This window comes from Micromesistius poutassou (genome assembly GCF_964030765.1).
Source record: "Micromesistius poutassou genome assembly, chromosome: 2".
In the NCBI taxonomy this organism is placed as follows: domain Eukaryota; kingdom Metazoa; phylum Chordata; class Actinopteri; order Gadiformes; family Gadidae; genus Micromesistius; species Micromesistius poutassou.
The window spans coordinates 7,813,140-7,832,753 of NC_140272.1; the positions used below are offsets into that span (position 1 = coordinate 7,813,140).

General features: G+C 46.3%; 1 protein-coding gene across 1 annotated transcript in view; it reads left to right on the forward strand.

Annotated features, from left to right (window-relative positions):
* Positions 1-242: 242 nt before the first annotated feature.
* The window catches only part of LOC311339403 (metabotropic glutamate receptor 4-like), a gene marked incomplete at both ends in the record, with an annotated part of 110,060 nt that continues 90,688 nt past the window's right edge, over positions 243-19,614 (forward strand). Inside the window, one exon of the mRNA XM_084464783.1 lies at positions 243-354. Within this exon, the coding sequence (XP_084320909.1) occupies positions 243-354 (112 nt within the window). The remainder of the gene's footprint in view (positions 355-19,614) is intronic.

Below are 19,614 nucleotides of genomic sequence, written 5' to 3' on the forward strand. Positions count from 1 at the left end.
TGGAGTGTGTGCGCGTGACTGACGCTCTGTATTCCACTGACTGACGCTTCTCCTCCTCCTCCTCCTCCTCCCCTTCCTCCTCCTCCTCCTCCTCCCCTTCCTCCTCCTCCTCCTCCTCCTCCCCTTCCTCCTCCTCCAGATCCCCCAGGAGCTACGCCTCCACGGCCCCCGAGCTCAGCGACAACACCCGCTACGACTTCTTCTCCCGGGTGGTGCCCCCGGACACCTACCAGGCCCAGGCCATGATGGACATCGTGAAGGCCATGCGCTGGAACTACGTGTCCACCGTGGTGTCAGAGGGCAACTACGGCGAGAGCGGCGTCGACGCCTTCGTCCACAAGTCCCGCGAGGATGGTGAGTTTGGGGTCTGTTGGTGGTTTGAACTTGTTCTTCACGGATTCACGGAGGAAGAACCAGGGAGGTTTAATGGTTTAATGGTCCGTTAAAGAGAAAGAGTTGGGAATCTGAAAAAAGGTTTACAATAAAAAAAGTTTGGAATCGTAAAAAACGTTTACGATAAAAAAAGTTTGGAATCGTAAAAAAACGTTTACGATAAAACGTTGGCTACACAGTATAAGAGCATTTAAAGCATCCGAAACAGAATAATGTTCGAATTAGAAATATGATTCATAATTATGACTGCAGTTTTACAGCACATTTAAAAATAAGAAAGTTACAAAACTTCCCTCACAAGTCACTACATTTTTGTCGCAACAATAAAAACGCCCAAAATTCTCCCAAACCTACGAGTGACCAACTTAATGACCTCAATGTTCGTGGGTCTGCCAGTCTCGCTGAATCAGGTTGAAGGAGTATCAATCAGAGAGCTTCAGAACAGGAGAACCAGCCTGTAGGTCAGACCCCCTTAGAACAGGACAACCAGCCTGTAGGTCAGAACCATTAGAACAGGAGAACCAGCCTGTAGGTCAGAACCATTACAACAGGAGAACCAGCCTGTAGGTCAGAACCATTAGAACAGGAGAACCAGCCTGTAGGTCAGAACCATTACAACAGGAGAACCAGCCTGTAGGTCAGAACCATTAGAACAGGAGAACCAGCCTGTAGGTCAGAACCATTACAACAGGAGAACCAGCCTGTAGGTCAGAACCATTAGAACAGGAGAATCAGCCTGTAGGTCAGACTCCTTCGGAACAGGAGAACCTGTAGGTCAGCCTGTATGTCAGGAGTGACCCCCTTAGAACGCGGGAACCAGGCATCCCTTCCCCCCTTCAAGAGCTCCGGTTCACCTGGGGTTCAGTGCCCGTTTAACCACGTTCCTCCGCTCCCACTAAAGACTTTAATTAATAAGGATGGGCCCTGGCATGGCCCTGGGTGTGGGCGCGGGGCCCTTGGCCGGGAGCGCAGACAGGGAATGGGCTCCGGAAGTTCATCAATCTGCTCCTTGATGGCCTCCACCACTTTAACCCCGTTGGCACCCAGTCCTGGACGTCTCCCGGCCTGAATTAGTGCTGTGGTCGGAGGTGGTTATACGGCCCAATCAGGATCAAATATTTAACAGGACTGGGGTGTAAAGGAAGCTTATGTCTGCGCATTTACATCCAGTGTCTGCACACCGGCCCGTAGAAGCTGCGGATGTGGCTGGTGCCAAGGTGATTGGAAAGTAGGAGTACATTCTCGTAAATTATTTACACAAAACATTGTTTTTGTGTTTTTGTTGTTTGTCGTTTTTATATCGACACTGTTTTATAGACTACGGTATGCGCTGTAATGGGCTTGTAGCATTCAAAGATGTTGTTTTTATGGAGATGGCATCACCACAAACAACATTTCCTTGTTTCGTACCTGTATCCATCGGCAGACATGTTTGTTAATGAGTCGTTTGAAGCCAGCGCTCCGATCAATACCGCAGCGAGCAGTGGGAACGGCAAAGCACGCGGCGTTCCAAGGATGACATGCTCGGGAATCAAAGCAAGGGCTAGCCGTGGTGTTGTTGTTTTTCCTGTGAAGCCACGGCCGGCGTGTCCACACAACAATCAATGAAAGCTCTCAGAGCCAGCCACCTCTTAACGGTTCAATCAGGAGGGTTCCGGAACAGATCCGCCAGGTCAGGAGGAGCGGAGAGGTCACGGAACATCTGAACAGAACCCATCAAACCCACACAACACAGTACCCCGGGTTCCCACTGTACCGGAACCGAGCGGTGATGACATAACGGGCGCCGCTGTGTGCAGAGAGCCCCGCTTAGAACATAATGTTGCATCTTGGGCCGCGACAATGGAGCCTCGTCGACACTTGTGTGCCCACGACGAGGGGAATCATAATGGACCGCGCTCATTTCATCCGCACCGCAACACCCACTGGCTGTGGGGCTTACAGGAATATGGCTAAATATTACACTCACATATCATGCCCACAACGATGGGACTTCCAAGTTTTCATTATAAGCCCCCCCGTTTCCCAGCGCGCACGCCGACGCGTTTTGCCGCGGGGCTAGCGGTAGCCTCGCTCATACCCAGCGACGCTGGAGCAAATTTCCATCCTTATTGCTGAGGGGTGTCCCCCGATTTGAATCATGGTTAACGCTAACACAAGAGAAGTCGCATGCGTCACACGGGACCGCGCCCCCCCCCCCCCCACCACCTATCATCATCATCATCATCATCATCGTCCTCTTCGTCGGCGTCACGTCCCAGGCGGACGGTGTATGTACAGGGGTAGTAGCGTAGCTCTTGACTTGCGGCGAGATCTCTTCACGGAGGATGCGAGTACGGAGGCGGAGAGGCCCGGGACAGGAGCGCTCGCTGTTAATCTCCACCCAGAGCTCGGCTTCCTCTTGTCTTCCGATGGGTCGTATTTGAATAATTGAACATCATTTATATTCATGAAGTCCTTTAAAGGCGCCCCCTAATGTTATGACTGCCCATTTGTAGCAATGCTGTGTTATCATCCTCATCCAATAGTGGAGGGAGAGAGAGAGAGAGAGAGAGAGAGAGAGAGAGAGAGAGAGAGAGAGAGAGAGAGAGAGAGATGGAGAGAGTGAGAGAGAGAGAGAGAGATGGAGAGAGAGAGGGAGACAGAGGGAGAGAGGGAGTGAGACGGAGAGAGAGAGAGAGAGAGAGAGGGAGAGGGGGAGAGAGAGAGAGAGAGAGAGGGAGGGACGGAGACAGAGACAAAGATGGAGAATCAGAGACAGGGAGAGAGCGAGGGAGAGACAGAAAGAGAGAAGAGAGAAAGAGAGTGAGAGAGGCATTAGTCTGTTCAAGTGAAGTGACTCCAAACAAGGCGTAACTTGTTACAAGGCGTAGCTTGATACATTTAGAGTAGGAGGAGTAGGGACAACATTTTGCTAGGTTGAAGATTTAAAATATGAATTCCTGTTAAACATATTATATTGATTGTTGCTAATCAATACATCAATACCAATAGGTTAGGAGACACTGTGAGTCTCAGGACACACACATGTGTGCTCAGAATCCAAAGGACGTTCTCCAGCTCAAACACGCTGTTGGGACGTGTACATGACTGTGTATACACTGTCACTTTAAATAAAGAGTGGTTCATCTGGTGTCCCCGGGACCCACAGCGTCTGGGTCTGAGACCTCTCCAGCAGGGTCAGAGCACTCTGGATCAATGAGAAGCACTTGTGCTGTCCACATGCCGCTCCTCTGCCTTCCCCTGCAGTCGTCCCCACCCAGTTTGATCCATCGCTCAGACTCCAAACGGGGTTAGATTTAGATTTCTCTGCGGCAAACTGTGGTAATATCTGGCACACTCTCCGTTTGCTGAAGTTTTCTTTCTATCCTCAAATCATGCGTCGTTGGCAAAGGTACAATGATGACAATTAATATGTAATGGTAGGGATAATAATATCCTGCTATCCAAACTTTTCTCTGTTTTCTCTCAGATAGTAAATCTAAAGTAAGTCTTTGCTGTGTTTTCTCCCAGATAGTCTTCCTTTTTAAATCTAATGTGAAACTTTTCTCTGTTTTCTCTCAGATAGTCATCCTTTTTAAATCTCAAGCGTTATTCTTTTCTATGTTTTCTCCCAGATAGTCAGCCCTTTTAAATCTCAGGCGTTATTCTTTTCTACGTTTTCTCACATAGTCTTTCTTTTAGATCTCAAGTGTTAGCCTCTACTAAGCTCCCGGTGTAGGTTGCGATACATACTGACAAGTGCATCGTGAGGGATTAGAATACACACAGAAACACATTGTCTATTCTAGATTCTGAAATGCACTGCAGTTCATCTTTCTACACTCTTCCAAACAACGCAGGCACATCACAGCAGACGGGGCTCACGGCGTCGGTTTCTAAAAGGCGCCTTGTCGCTGTAGACATGTCTGGGATGGCCTCTCGATACGACGGTATCTGAGGGCAGAGTCGCTCGTTCGTCAAGGACAGGTTTTGAGACGGTTTAATGTCTACAGCCGCTCTCCTCTAGAGACACACTGACGAGACGGAGCTAAGCCAAATTGACTCTTCAAACCCATTGAAATGTGTCTAGACTGGGAATAGAAAACGCCCCTGATAGTGAGACGCATCGTGGCTCCTCTCACGCAGCACGAAGTAGGTTGTTTAAATCTCCCAGGATGAGCACGGTAAACATTGCGTCGCTGTATCGTTTTACAGTTTCCATAACACTGAGCCCGGCGTTGAGATCCAGCGATTTTGAATACACAGACGCACGCAGAAAGCGTTTCTGGATGGTTCTACACAGCCGGTGAGTCCCGCTGAATGGGTTATTGTCTGGCTGCCAAGGGCTGCTCCCGCCGAGCACAACACTGGAGCACGATGACGACGGTCTGAAACCCGATTGTCCCGTTTGCGGTTGGGTTGTGTTAACATGGAGTAACTCCTGAACTCCTGTTGGGGGGGGTGGGGGGGGGGCCAGAGCCATCTGGCCCACTCTACCGAGGGAAGGTCTTTGAGGGACTGGGTCTTTGGCTTTAAATCCACTTTGCGTTACTTTTGCTGTCTCTGTATCTTCCTGTCTCTGCCTGTCTCTCTCCTTCTCCCCCTGTCTCTGTCTCTCCCTGTCTCTCTCTCTCTGTCACTCTGTCTCTGTCTCTCTCTGTCTCTCTGTGTGTGTCTCTCTCTCTCTCTAACCCACCCACAAGAGCTCTAGCAAATAAAGCCGAGCATAATAAAGGAAAATAACTAAATCTAGATTAAAATAAATATCTGTGGTGTTTGTTTTGGTTTCCTGGTAAACAGCAACAGTAGCTGGGGTATCCATGCCACAAACAGCCCTCTGTTGAGTGTGTGTGTGTGTGTGTGTGTGTGTGTGTGTGTGTGTGTGTGTGTGTGTGTGTGTGTGTGTGTGTGTGTGTGTGTGTGTGTGTGTGTGTGTGTGTGCTAAATGGGGGTTAAGGGGTGGTGGGCAGGGGATTTGTACTGCAGCCCCACTCCCTGCTCCCGGTGGTCGATGGGAGCGGTGGTCCGTGTTACTGGGACCATCTGTTGAATAATAATGGTTCTGGTTCATAATGGTTCTGTCTAGCAGGACCGCTGGAACATGGCGTTAACACTGCCAGGGTTAGGGGTTCCATTCCCCTGCTGAGGATGTATGGTATCGTAGGCTACGGCGCTGTGGCTGAACGCACACCACTGATTTGATTAGTTTGTCAATTAACCAATTAACCTTGATCAGGAAGTGAGAATGATGGGCTCTACACTTGTAGCACTTTTCTGACCAGTGTTCACTCAAAGCACCTTACACTTATTTCCTCACGTTCACCCATTCATACTCCCAATCATTCATCCATTCATTTTTCATTTGCCCAAACATTCACCAAGTCATTCACCCATTCAATCACACACTCATACACTGACGGCGGTGTGTGAGTGGGTCTACTCAGGGGCACCTCGACACTAGGATGAGCCGAGGATCCAACCAGCGACCGAACCAGCAACTCTTGCCGGTTCGATTGTCGATGGGGTTATTAGCTGCCTTGCTAAAGGGAACCCTTAGCTGTCTTCTACACAGGGCAACATTTCTGTCACAATAGGATTTCATCTATCGAATTAATCAATTCAAACTAATTACACAGTGGCTCATGTGAGTCTCAGCAGGTGGAGCGGGACTGGAACCCCTGCTGGAGCCAGGGGTTCCAGTCCGTCTGCGATGGGACGATGTGCTCTCTCGGTGTTGTGAGGCGCTCTGAATAAAGGAGTCCACCAAACGGCACGTGTCCTGTCAGACCTACACTCAACAGCCCAGGCACATTCCACTTAGCAGGGAGAGGGATCCTGGTGGCAGCAGTGTGAACCATACAGACCCAGTGGTGCACACATACTCACACACACACACACACACACACACACACACACACACACACACACACAGACAGACAGACAGACAGACAGACAGACAGACAGACAGACAGACAGACAGACAGACAGACAGACAGACAGACAGACAGACAGACAGACACCCTCGTACTCTCTGTCACGCACACATACTCTCTCTCACATACGTGCACTCACACAAACACACACACACACACAGACAGATACTCACATATACACACTCATGTAGTCTCTCTCTCACACACACACACACACACACACACACAGACAGATACTCACATACACACACACATACACACTCATGTAGTCTCTCTCTCACACACACACACACACACACACACACAGATACTCACACACACACACACACACACACACACACACACACACACACACACACACAGATACTCACACACACACACACACACACGCACACACACACTTCGCTCTACAATAAAAAGTGGATAATGTTCATCTTGGGGGAGGCGGCCCGTGTGGGGAGCATTTTACTGCATTCTGTGTCGGTGCTCATGAATACACATCTTCCTCCTTCTCCCCGCCTCCCACTGCATAACCTCCTCCTCTTCCTCATCTCCCCCTCCACGTCCCCGTTCCTCCTCTTCCATCTACGTCATCACCTCCTCCTCCTCCTCTTCTGTCTCCATCAACTTCCCCTCCTCTTCTGCCTCCATCACTGCCTCCCCCTTCTCCACCTCCTCCCCCTCCTCCTCCTCCTCCTCCTCGTCCTCCTCCTCTTCCTTTCCGTACTGAATGCATAAAGTCCCAAGATGAGTGAGAGTCAAGTGTTTGGGCTGACGGAGGTGGAGTGGCGGAGGGGCGGGGGCTAATGGGCCCCTGAGAGGCTGGTGAGACTGCAGAGAGAGGAGAGAGGGGCCCTCATTGAGGCGGCGAGGTTGATGAAGGCGGCGGTGGCATCGCATGGCCCTAAGAGGGGCCATTCATCATGTTAATGAAACGCACAGTCAATCGCGGCCCCCCCAGCGGGCCCCCTGCACTCACTGATCGTCTCCCATCAGGACCAGACAACCTGCCACTGGGGCCACACGTCCTCCCATTGAGGAGGCGTCGCTGGAATAGGTTCCGACTGGATTAGAATGGGTTTGAACAACAGGCTGTTGGAGTGGGTTTACTTGTTGCAAGGATAGAGATGTTCCGATACCGTTTTTTCCTTCCCGATACCGAATCCGATTCCTGAACTTGAGTATCAGCTGATAGCGAATATATACCGATACAGCATCTAGCATTGTAACTACTTATAGCACTTGTCTTTATTGAAGAGTTCTCTTACGATGAGTCATTTATAGTTGCTTCACTTAATGTCAACACATTTTTCTTTCAGAACTGGATCATTTCCATTTATAATCTTTAATTCTAATAATACATTTGTATTCTTGTTGTTGAGCGTCCATGTTTTTCCGACTTGGGAACTCAGAAGCACGTAGGTCGGAGACACGTTTCCAATTCCGACTTTCCACCTCCGGCCGCTAACGAACGCAGCATAACACCCCACGTGTTTGTGATGTTCTCTGCCTGTGTAGTAAAGGAGCTACTCATGTGATTTGACCCATGTATCAGATCGGCGCATAGACTTGCGTACTTGCCGATACCCGATACTGCATTTAAGGCAGTATTGGAGGAATTTCTGATACTGGTATCAGTATGGGAACAACTCTAAGCAGGGAGCACTTCCATTAGTATGCAAGTATGGAATCCCATTTTACATTAATTTTACATAGTGGTTTATATTCACGCAAGAATGACTATTTAATATAAAACTGTAATACACCAGAAGTGCATTTGTCCTCAGAGATGTACTTGGAAAACATGGCAGCATTATTGATTATGTTTTTAAGGGAGTTTATTTGTAAATGCACAGGGGCTGGAAGAGCAAGTATGAAAACACAATTGTTTGGTTTTAACATATATGTTCACAGAACCACATTTAATTGCAAATACAAAGATTATGAAACGTTGCTTTAGGTTGTATGTTTACCAGTAGAGTATAATACATGCAGAACAGCAGCAGTTAAATAATCGTAAATTAAATTAATAAATTATCTATTGCTGAGATGCATTGTTACACACACACACACACACTGTTTTCCCCCCTGTGGTTAAATCAGACGTTTCCTAATAAACACTAGATAGAAACACACACAAGATAGAAACTCCATTTTCTCCAGCCTCACCATGCAGTGAGCAGGGCTGCTCCTCCGTCCAATCAGACACTTTCGCTGAGGTCAGCAGATGAGTGATTGGTCCAGTGCACTTCCAGATGACCGTGGGGAGAACCCGGGCAGCCGTGTATGTGTGTGTGTGTGAGCGTGCATGTGTGTGTGCGTGCGTCCTGTCAGCCACTTATGTCTTCATGTTTTATTCGCTCTGCATGGGCGACCCCTGAGGCGCACGTGCAATGGCTTCCAACAATAACACGTCTTTGCTTAATTGTGCACGCCGTGCGGGCATGAATTCATCACTCAGCCGCTGTCACTGCCCCCCTCCCCTCTGCCCTCCCCCCTCCGTCTCCCTACCTGCCTCGGGGGGGCCCTCCCCCATCCCATAATGATTACGTATCGCTGGTAATGCGTAGATATTGTGAAAGCCAATTATGCTGGGAAGTGGTGGTGCTTTAACCTTGATCCGGACGCCGCCACTGCAGCTACTGCTGAGGAACGGGAGCTCCTCCCCCCGCTGGCTTTGTGTGAGGGCGCACGCACACACACATGCACGTATGTGCACGCATGCACCTACACACAGACACGTACACACCAACACACTCACACAGACACGCACGCACCTACACACTCACACAGACACGCACGCACCTACGCAATCACAGATGCGCACGCACCTACATACTCACACACACACACACACACACACATTCCCACACACACACAGGCACGCACACATGCACACACTCACAGGCACGCACGCACCCACAAATGCACACACACATACTCGACACACGCCTGCCTGCACACACAAGCACACGCACACTTATGCACACACACACACACACACACACACTCACACAAACACACACGCAAACACATACCCCTTGTGCCCCCCTGTTTGTGGGGTGTGTCGTCGGCGGTACCGGGGCGGCCATACATCACAGCCCCGCCGCCATACCTCCTCTCTGTTTACAGATCTGAAAAAACATTCAATTAAGAACCATAAAGATGGGCAGAGAGAGTGATCCGAGGAGGGGGGGAGGGGCTAATGGATGAGAGGGGGAGGGAGGTTCGAGGGAGGACGGGGGAGGTATCAGGGAAGAGGTCCACAACATGGCCGCTCTCTCCTGCGGTATTCGGGGGAGGCAATATGAAGCAATATGAATCAGGGCCGATAATGTAAGCGCTTTGTAAGCTAATTCATATGGGTGATATAACCAGGGAGAACCTTTAAATGTATTTATATATGGAGCAAGGCGATGGCTGAAATTATTGGTTCACCTAAGCTCATTCGGTGAGATTTATTGTGTATGTACGTTTGGTTGAACATATTTATCGTGGATGTTCCACTTTTTAACACAACTTTATTGCAACATTTCTTACTTTACAATGGTCTTTTTTTCAAAAGCTAAAATAGCTTCTATAATATACATATATATATATATTATCCTATACCATGTAAAAAATGGATCTCACCCCCAACAAAAGAAAACAAAACACCATCATCATCCCAAAAGTTTTTAAAAGAATCCAGATCATTCATTTTTTCATAATACTTAAATTCTATTATAATCCTTGCTTTTACCAACCCCTTGAAAATTGCAACACACTCTTTTGCCTGACCACTTTCTACTTTTTGTTTCCTACTATAGTAGATGGCCATTTTTGCTTGCCCAAACAAAAAATTTATCAATCTGCCCTTTTTCTTTTTTATTTTACCATACGAAAGGCAAAAAATAAAAAGCTGCTCACTAAAGTTCTCTCCAAAGGAGTTTAACAAACTACTAAGCAGAGTAAATAATGGTGTCAATCTACAACAATATAAAAAACAGTGAAAAATTGTCTCTCTACATGAACAGAATGGGCATTTATCTGAAACGGCAGGGTTTAAAATAGATATAAAAGCATTCACTGCAATTATCCCGTGTAGAACTCGCCAATGAACATCACCAATGTTTTTAGCCAACGGTGGCTTGTACAACATGCCCCAAGCAGGTTTTGTCTGTCCTTTGACCCTAAAATGTTCTCTCCATGGTGTATCCTTTCTAGTCTTTAGTTTTCCTTTGTTCACAGCTTTAACACACACTTTATACAGCTGTTTTCCTTTAATACAGTCCAGTGCCATCCACTCCTTACTCCCGACCTCCAGAAGAGGGCTCAGCACCTCAGAGTCTGTTAGTTTGGCCTTGATACCCAATTTTGGAAAAGGGTCATTCTGATCAGGTATCTTCAGTCCATTACACCAGTCTTTAAGTAGTCTATGTTCCTCTTCTGATATTGTATTCCTAAGGCTTACAAGAAGCTGTTCCATGCGAATAGAATGGATCTCCAGTTTGGCAGCCAGCGCCATGGTCTCAGCTATATTCCCACCAGTCAGTTGAACAAATGTTTTCACTGTCACCACACCACATCTGATTAGAGATCCAGGTTGCCAGGGAATCTCCAACCGTGCTCCTTTTAGAATTGGCTCCCTTAAAAGCCAATTAAGTGATGGATTTGAGTCCAAAACAGTTATATCCATCATATTCCACATTTTAAAAACACTCACATAGAAAGGTGGCAAACATTTAAGATTGAAAAAAGATGAGTCAAGAGTACAAAATTCCCTACCAAAGTTCAAATTCCCCACTCGACCTAAAATCAATTCTGCAACTGGTCTCCATGGTAAAACTGGTGATCCATAAAGAAGACTTTTTAAAAACTCCAATTTAAAAGCTCCCTTCCTACTTTCGAGGTGAACCAAACCCTGTCCTCCCTCTTCTTTTGATAGGTATCCAGTGCAACTTGTTCCAAAAGAAATCTAAAATAATGCCCTGAATCCTTGCTAAAAGACCAGCTGGGGGGTCTAAAATGCTGAGTCGATGCCATAAAACCGGTGCCACAAGATTGTTTGCAATAATGGTGCGCCCCCTAAATGACATACGGGGTAAAAGCCATCTCCATTTCTTTTTCTTTTTCATTTCAAGTGCCTTGCATTCTTTCCACCACTCCTTTTTGATCATTGACTCATCCCCCAAGTGAACTCCGAGATACTTGATGCCATTTGTGGCCCATATAAGCCCTTCAGGTAATTTTGGTCTCTCCTCTTGCCAATTTCCTACAATTAATGCAGTACTCTTTGCCCAATTTACTTTTGATGATGAGATTTTTCCATAAAGTTCCACAATATGGGTCAATGTTTTAACATCACTATCCTCCCTAATAGCTACAATAACATCAACTGCATATGCAGAGAGAAATAATGGAGCAATACCCTCAGCTACCCTGACCCCTCTCAGCTCCTTCCTAAGCCTAGTAAGGGTTCAATTGCAATTGAGTAAAGCATACCCGAGACATTACAACCCTGTCGAATACCCCTGCCAATGTTAAAAGGAGTGCTTAACCCACCGTTGACTTTCAGTACACTTTCAACCTTACTGTAGAGCACCCTGATCATGCCGAAAACCAAAAGCCTCTAAGACTTTCCAGAGATATTGGTGCTCCACCCGGTCAAAAGCCTTTTCTTGGTCCAAGGAAATAAAACCAAGCTGGAGATCCAGTGTGTTTGAGATATCTAAATAGTCCCGAATTAATGCAATGTTATCTCGAATCGATCTGCCAGGGATACAATAGGACTGGTCTATGTGCACAACCTGATCCATCACGTCTCTCAGACGATTTGCCAATGCTTTTGAGATGATCTTATAGTCAGTGCACAGTAGACTTACTGGCTGCCAGTTTTTAACCTCACAGAGGTCACCTTTTTTAGGTAATAGGACAGCTCTCCTACAACTCAGAGGAAGACAGCCTTTCTCCATACTGTCATTTAAAACTGCCAGAAGGTCTTCCCCCAGAATGGACCAAAAGGCTTTGAAAAACACAACTGGAATGCCATCAATCCCTGGTGCTTTGCCATTTTTCATGCCTTCTAGTGCAACTGTTAGCTCCTGCAGAGTGATAGGTTGTCCCATTTCAGCTTTTTTTTGAACAGATACCTGAGGTAAGCCACTGAGAAAAAAGTTTAGACCATCTGGGTTGTCACTGTATTCACAGGTGTATAATTGAGAGAAGAACTCTGCCGCTCTTCTCCTGATATCAGACGCTTCAGTGAGTTTGCATCCATCCCCAGATCGAAGACAATGGATGAGACGGCTCTGTCTGTTCTTTTTCTCTAAATTAAAAAAGAATCTTGATGGAGCATCCATCTCCGCAATGTTCTGGAACCTAGACCGGATCAAAGCTCCCTGTGCCCTCATCCCAGCAGATCCGCCAACTTGGCTTTTTTAGCTTTGAGTGCCTGCATCTTGGCTTGATCTCCTGTGGATCCATATGTTGTTTGGAGCTCCACAATATCTATCTCTAAATCTCTGATTGAACTGTGGGTGTCTTTAGTTACATTGAAAGTGTACTGATTACAAAATTGTTGTATTTTTATTTTGCTAATGTCCCACCATTGTTGAAGAGACATATACTTGGCCTTCTCCAACTTCCAGGTGCTCCATAGATAAATAAAACATTGCCTAAAATGCCCATCATTTAATAATTCTGTATTAAAATGCCAGTATGCGCTTTTAGGTTTGACCCCATTAATAAAAACAGTGCCAATTACCATAAAGTGATCTGAAAAGCCTACTGGTGACATAATACATGACTTAAAAAAAGGGATGTGATGTCCATAACAATAAAATCTGTCAAGCCTCGCCAGGGATAAATAATTGTCTCTGCAATGAGACCAGGAATACTCTCTTTTAGTACTGTGTTTAGAACGCCAAACATCCTCCAGATCATAGCTCTCAACAATACGCTTTAAAATTCTCGACTGTAGATGTGGTTCAATGTGATTCCTGTCCAAATCGCTAATGGTGCAGTTAAAATCACCCCCTATTAAAAAAATCGGTTGAATTGCAGCCTTCTAAGGTGCTCGATAATTCATCTAGAAATACACATCTATCCCTCTGCAAAACTGGTGAGTAGACATTTTAAAACACTATCGTGTTTTTTTCATATTTTCCAGTGACTTTTAGGAGTCGGCCTTTAACAACTTCTTGATAATGAAAGGAAATTGGTAAAAAACTGTTATGCACCTGGCCTAGGGGCGCCAAGCTACACAACAAAAACGATGGGAGACAACAGTTTTCCAAACAAAATAAGTATTTATTAAATAAACTAAGTTAAGTGTTCAAATCATAATTCAAAATATGGGATGTGGAAGTCAGTAAATCAGTGGTGTGTAGTGTGTAGGCATGAGTGGATTATATGTGTGTGTGTTGTTTCAACAGAAGTGTTGAAAGGTGTGCATGGCTGTGGAGCTGAAAAGGAAATGAAATTAACAGAGAGCAGCAAGGGAGGAAGGACTGGGGAAGCAGGCTTTTATAGGGTGTTGGCACCTGGGCCCAGGTGTACGCCAATTGCCAATCAATTATGTCACTGCTCCCCAGTCCTAGAAACAAATAGACAACAGAATGAATAAGGGACAAAACAAACTACAACAACCCATAACCAATAACCAAAGAACCTAAGAGTGCAATGACAAAGTACTATACCACAATATACAGGGAACCGTCACAAAACAAACTTGAAAAAAGTATTGCAACTCCCCCTGATGCTGAACTCAAATGGCTAAAAACCACCTGACCACCCCATTCTCTCTGCCATTCGACCTCAATATCCTTGCTACTGTGTGTTTCTTGGGTAAAAGCAATGGCAATTTGTTTTATTTTCAGAACTTCATAAAGCGAATTCCTTTTCTTTGCGTCCCTTGCTCCGTTTAGATTTAAAGACGCAATCCTAAAACTACTCATGATAAATGTGGAAAACAAGAGGCAACGTATAAATAGTGTAGGCCTATATCCCCTCAGTGGATTATTGTTTACTGCTTGGCCATTCATCTTCCTCATTTTTTTGCAGCTTTCGCACCGGTTTCCTTAGCCTATATACCTCTGTCTCTAAGAGACCGTCACTTCCCCTCTGTCTAATTCATTTCCTCACAGTGCCAATTAACAGCAAACAATTAGGAAAAAAATCTTCAACAACAACGTCCCTTTTGCCTTTAGTTTTTTCCAAAAACGTTCTTACTTGATCCAGACTATATCCCTGTCTCCTTTCCTATTATCTTTTTTCTGCTTTCTCTTATTAGGTGGAACTTTAAAAAGCGTACCATCCTCCTGTACCATTATTTGATCCTCATTAACTGAATCCCCTGTCATATCCACCTGACTTGTTTCTGCAATGCTTTGAGACTCTTGAGTTTGCTCGCCTGACTTGGGATAGACACTGTTTGAAATAATCACGATTTCAAAACGAGTAGGCGCATTGCTTTTATCTTTCTCTGCCATCTCAGCCTGCTGCTCCGTTTCCAAATTTTCAACGACTAATGTCACCCCACTACCCTCCACCGCACACTACCCTCACACAGCGCCCTGCGCGCCACCGGCTCCGGTGCCACCGGCCCCGGCGCCACCAGCCGCCGTGCGGCCGCATCATCCGGACAGCTGCGGACAGCGTGACCCGCTTGACCACATCCAAAGCATTTCATTGCTTCTGTGGTCGCATAAATCTGGTGGTCAAAGCCATCAACCTTAAATCTCATTGCCAAACTTAAATCATCAATACCTTCTTTTAAGATCATATACACGTATCTCCTGAATCCTACAGCATGCTTTAGTTTAGGCGATTTACAACCCGATGACATCATCTTTATAGCCGACACAAGCTGCCCATGACGGGACAGTTCCCTTTCTAAAGCGTCATCGCTTACAAAAGGAGGCAAATTAGACAGAATGACTTTTTTTGAGGGATTATTAAGCGGAAAAACTGCAGTTTGCGTGTTTCTCATAACGATGCCTCGTTCGACAAGAATGTTAACTTTGTCTATGGAGTCTAGGAACATAACAACCGCGCTATTCATTCTGGACAATGCCTTAATACTATAAGCCCACCACCTCACCAGCCGCTAACCCACACTCCTCCACCGAAAACTCCAGCCCGACCGGCACCTTAACGCCATGCCGGCGGGAGAGATTTCTCAAACCAGTGTTCATTTTTTGGCACAACAAACAACCAGCTTATCACTGGCTGCTGCCATATTTTTGTATTTAAAAAAAAAACCTCTAAACAGTGCTCAAACGTGCTTGTGACAATAATGCAAAATAAAAGTGGGAAAAAAGTGTGTAAAACCAAACCTTAGATAGAAAGTAACCGGTCGCTCTCCGACACATTCCCCACACTCCAACCTCCACAAACGCTCACGCATGCGCACGAGAGAGAGAGAGAGAGAGAGAGAGAGAGAGAGAGAGAGAGAGAGAGGGAGAGAGGAAGAGAGGGAGAGAGGGAGGGAAGGAGGGTAGGGAGAGAGTGGGAGAGAGAGAGACAAAGAGACAGAGAGGGAGAAAGAGAGAAGGAGAGAGACAGAGGGAGAGAGGGATAGAGGGGGAGAGGGAGAGAAGAGACAGACAGACAGAGGAGCGAGGGAGAGACCGCAAGAGGGAGAAAAAGAGAGCGAGAGAGAGAGACGGAGAGAGAAAGAGAGAGAGAGAGAGAGAGAGAGAGAGAGAGAGAGAGAGAGAGAGAGAGAGAGAGAGAGAGAGAGAGAGAGAGAGAGAGAGAGAGAGAGAGACGGAGATAGAGTTAAAATCAATCCAACTGAGTCACTGGCTACTCACCGGGATTAGAATTGAACAACTAATCCATCTCCTCATTAGCACAAGCCTTTGAGAGATAGGGAATATGTTGTGAGACAGGGAACATGTTGTGAGACAGGGAACATGGTCTATATCACCCACAGCCTCCCATCTCCTAGGCATCAGCCCTGCATGGACGGCTCTGCCTCACACACACACATAAGGGGTGGACGATGTTGTGTGTATGAACTGGGCTTAAAACTGGGCTTCAAACTCTCCTACCCTCTCTCTCTCTCTCTGTCTCTCTCTGTCACTCCTTTTCTCTCTCCCTTTCCCTCTCTGTCTCTCTCTCTACCTCTCACTTTGTCTCTGTCTCTCTCTCCCTCCCTCTCTCCCTCCCACTCTCTCTCCCTTTCAGGGCGAAAAAGTGGGTTTTATAATATAATGGTTTAGTCTGTTTAATGTGTATATACTAAACGGCACATTTTCTTGGCCCTATACAACTCTGGTATATACATGCAAGGCTTTCCGTCGATGCCTGATGAATCACTCTCAAACGAGGCATTCTGCCAGAACACTGAAGCCCCTTTCTCAGTGTGACTTCCAACACTACCAGATTAAAAAAATATATGTTTTGGGCTGAGATTTAAAGGGAGGAGGGGGGTGCGTTATCCCCATGGTAACGACCCACCCCCACTGTGTGATGTTTTTTTTTGTGCTATCGTTGTGTATGAGCGTTATAATGAGCGATGATGTGTTTGAAATTATACCATGAGTGTCTGAGCAGCATCAGCCTCTTGGTGTATCGACAACCCAACAGTGAATAAGATGTCTTAGTATGGTTAGCCATCTTGCTTCAGGACGCCTAGGGGTTGACTTTGGACACTGGGGATCGAACCCAGTACCTTTGGGATGAGACAACCATCACCACTACACTAGCCTATAGCAATCAGATATGAACATTAAGCTAAGAATACAACAAGAACAGACTTTTGCAGGCCTTATGGGAAGGGAACTCTCACCCAATGTTCTCACCACTGATTCAGCGCAGCTCTGTTCGGGAGCTCTCACTGAAGAAAACAAGGCTTTTCAGGTCGGGGAGAATCTGGTACCATCTCAGTTAATACAGTTGGTCTGCTTTGCTTTCATGGCTGCAGCACGCTGCGTTTGAGGGCCAATTTGTTTCAGATCTGGCAACCCGGGGTATTCCCAGATTTGGGAATCATGACACAAACCCAGAACAAACTCTCCGACCCGAGAGGGAGGTTTCAAAGGAGAACACGCCGGCTATAGCGTTGTCATCGGAGAAGCCGGTATTTCGATTTAGCGTCTTTCTTTAATCTGATGACATGTGGTGCATTGGTTACATATAGCTCCTTTGAATCCAAATCGTATCTCCATTTGTATTTATATCCTGAATGAAATCCCGAAATCAGTGTGTCCTTGTAGATAAGTACTTGGGTGAATGCTTTTCTGCTTCTGATTCTCTGTGTCATTTTCATATATGTTTATTTATTATTTATATTATATATTTTATATATATTATCACAAGGAGAAAGCTTGTATGCACACACACACACACACACGTACACGCATGCACACGTGCACAGACATACAAACACATGCATCCACAAGTGCATCAAACAAATTGCTTGTATATACATAGCATCTGTTGGATGCTTTTTCCAAAGCGCCTTACATTACCGTGTCAGTGCAAACATCGTTGGCTCCGGTTGGAATCAAACCCTGAACCCTGGCAGTGTCTAGACCACACAGTTAGGGTCAAGTAAAGTCTGACTTAGTTGTTTGTTAATGTTGTTAATTAATCCCCGGAGAGATATGCAGGAATGTAGGAGGGAGAAGGAAATGCATTGCATCATGCAGCATGACACCCACACACACACACACACACACACACACACACACACACACACACACACACACACACACACACACACACAACGCACACACTGAATTCTTTGCATGACGATGGTTAATAGCTGAGAAAAAGAGAGAAGTGAAATAAGCCTCACGAGTCAGAATTGGAATTAGTTCGAGCAGCTTACACGAATATACAAGTCCACATTCCCGCCACTGTACCACGCATTCATTCCTCCAGCATTGTGCAGAACAAATTAATGTTTTAAATGTGCTGCAAATCTCCGACATGCAGGAAGCTAATCCGAGTCCACTGCCTCTCACCTGTCCTGATGCAGTGAAGAGCGACCAGGGGAATGTTATCACACAGAGATGGCTCACGCACGCACGCACACACACACACACACACACACATGCGCACACACACACACACACACACGATTGCACACAAACACACACACACACACACACACAAATGCGCATGCACACACACACACACACACACACACACAATTGCACATGCACATACACACACACACACACACACACATCCAAACCTTCCCCCCTCCCCCCCACCCACACATGCATACACACATTCAAACACACACATACGTACACCTACACAAACATACACACACCATAAAACATACACAAACCATCACACCCAAACACACACATTCACACATGCAAACAAACACACATACACACGTGCACTATTTCAAACACGTATACACACACATGCACAGACACACACAAACTTGATATATACACTATATATATAGAGAGATATAGATATATAGAGATAGGGATAGATAGACACATTGATATAAAGGGATAGAGATAGATAGAGATATAGATGTGTACATATAGATACATAGAGATAGATTTATAGATATAGATTTATATATATACATATGTGGACACCCATCCCAAGATGTACCCCTGAGTGAGTCTCGTCTCCCTAGCGACCAAGGAGGCCTGAACCTTTTCCCGCCAATTTGCATGGAAATTCTATTACCGGGCTGCTCTCGCCACTTTCCCTCTTCCTTCTCTTTCTGGATCCCCACGCCGGCCCTAATGGGGACAAATGTAATTTCATTTCCCAGCAAAAACTAGACCTTGAAGGGTCAATTTGGAAATTGGTAGGGAGGAGACGAAAAAAAATAAAACCTCCCTCCCCCTTCTCCGCCCTCCTCCCCCCTCCCTCCCTCCTCCCTCCATCCCTCCCCCCCTCCTGGAAGGGAGGCAGAGAAAGCACTGTCAGAATAAAATGAAGTGTGGGGTGAGGTGAGAGGGGAGGGACAGGGGAGTGACGGGAGTGATGGTGAGCAGCCTCTGCCTTATGGCTCGTCGCTGTCAACCGCTGATTTTCACAGACAAGCAATCTTCCAGCACAGCGAGCCCCAATAACCCGGGCCTCCGCGGGCCGGCCGGGATCAGAGCGAGGGACAACACAATAGCAGGGAGGGGCTTCATAGGAGATTAACATATGGTAATAGAAAGCACACCAGGGTGCCGGATTCCTGCGGTCGCATTAGTGCTGAGGTCCCCAGAAGGACACCATCTTAAACGTGCATAACTGTGTGTAAAATTAAGTAAAATGTTGATTAAACACTGAAAATCTGTGTTAATGGCAAGGCCTTAGGGGTTGAATCATTCACTGTCTGACTTGC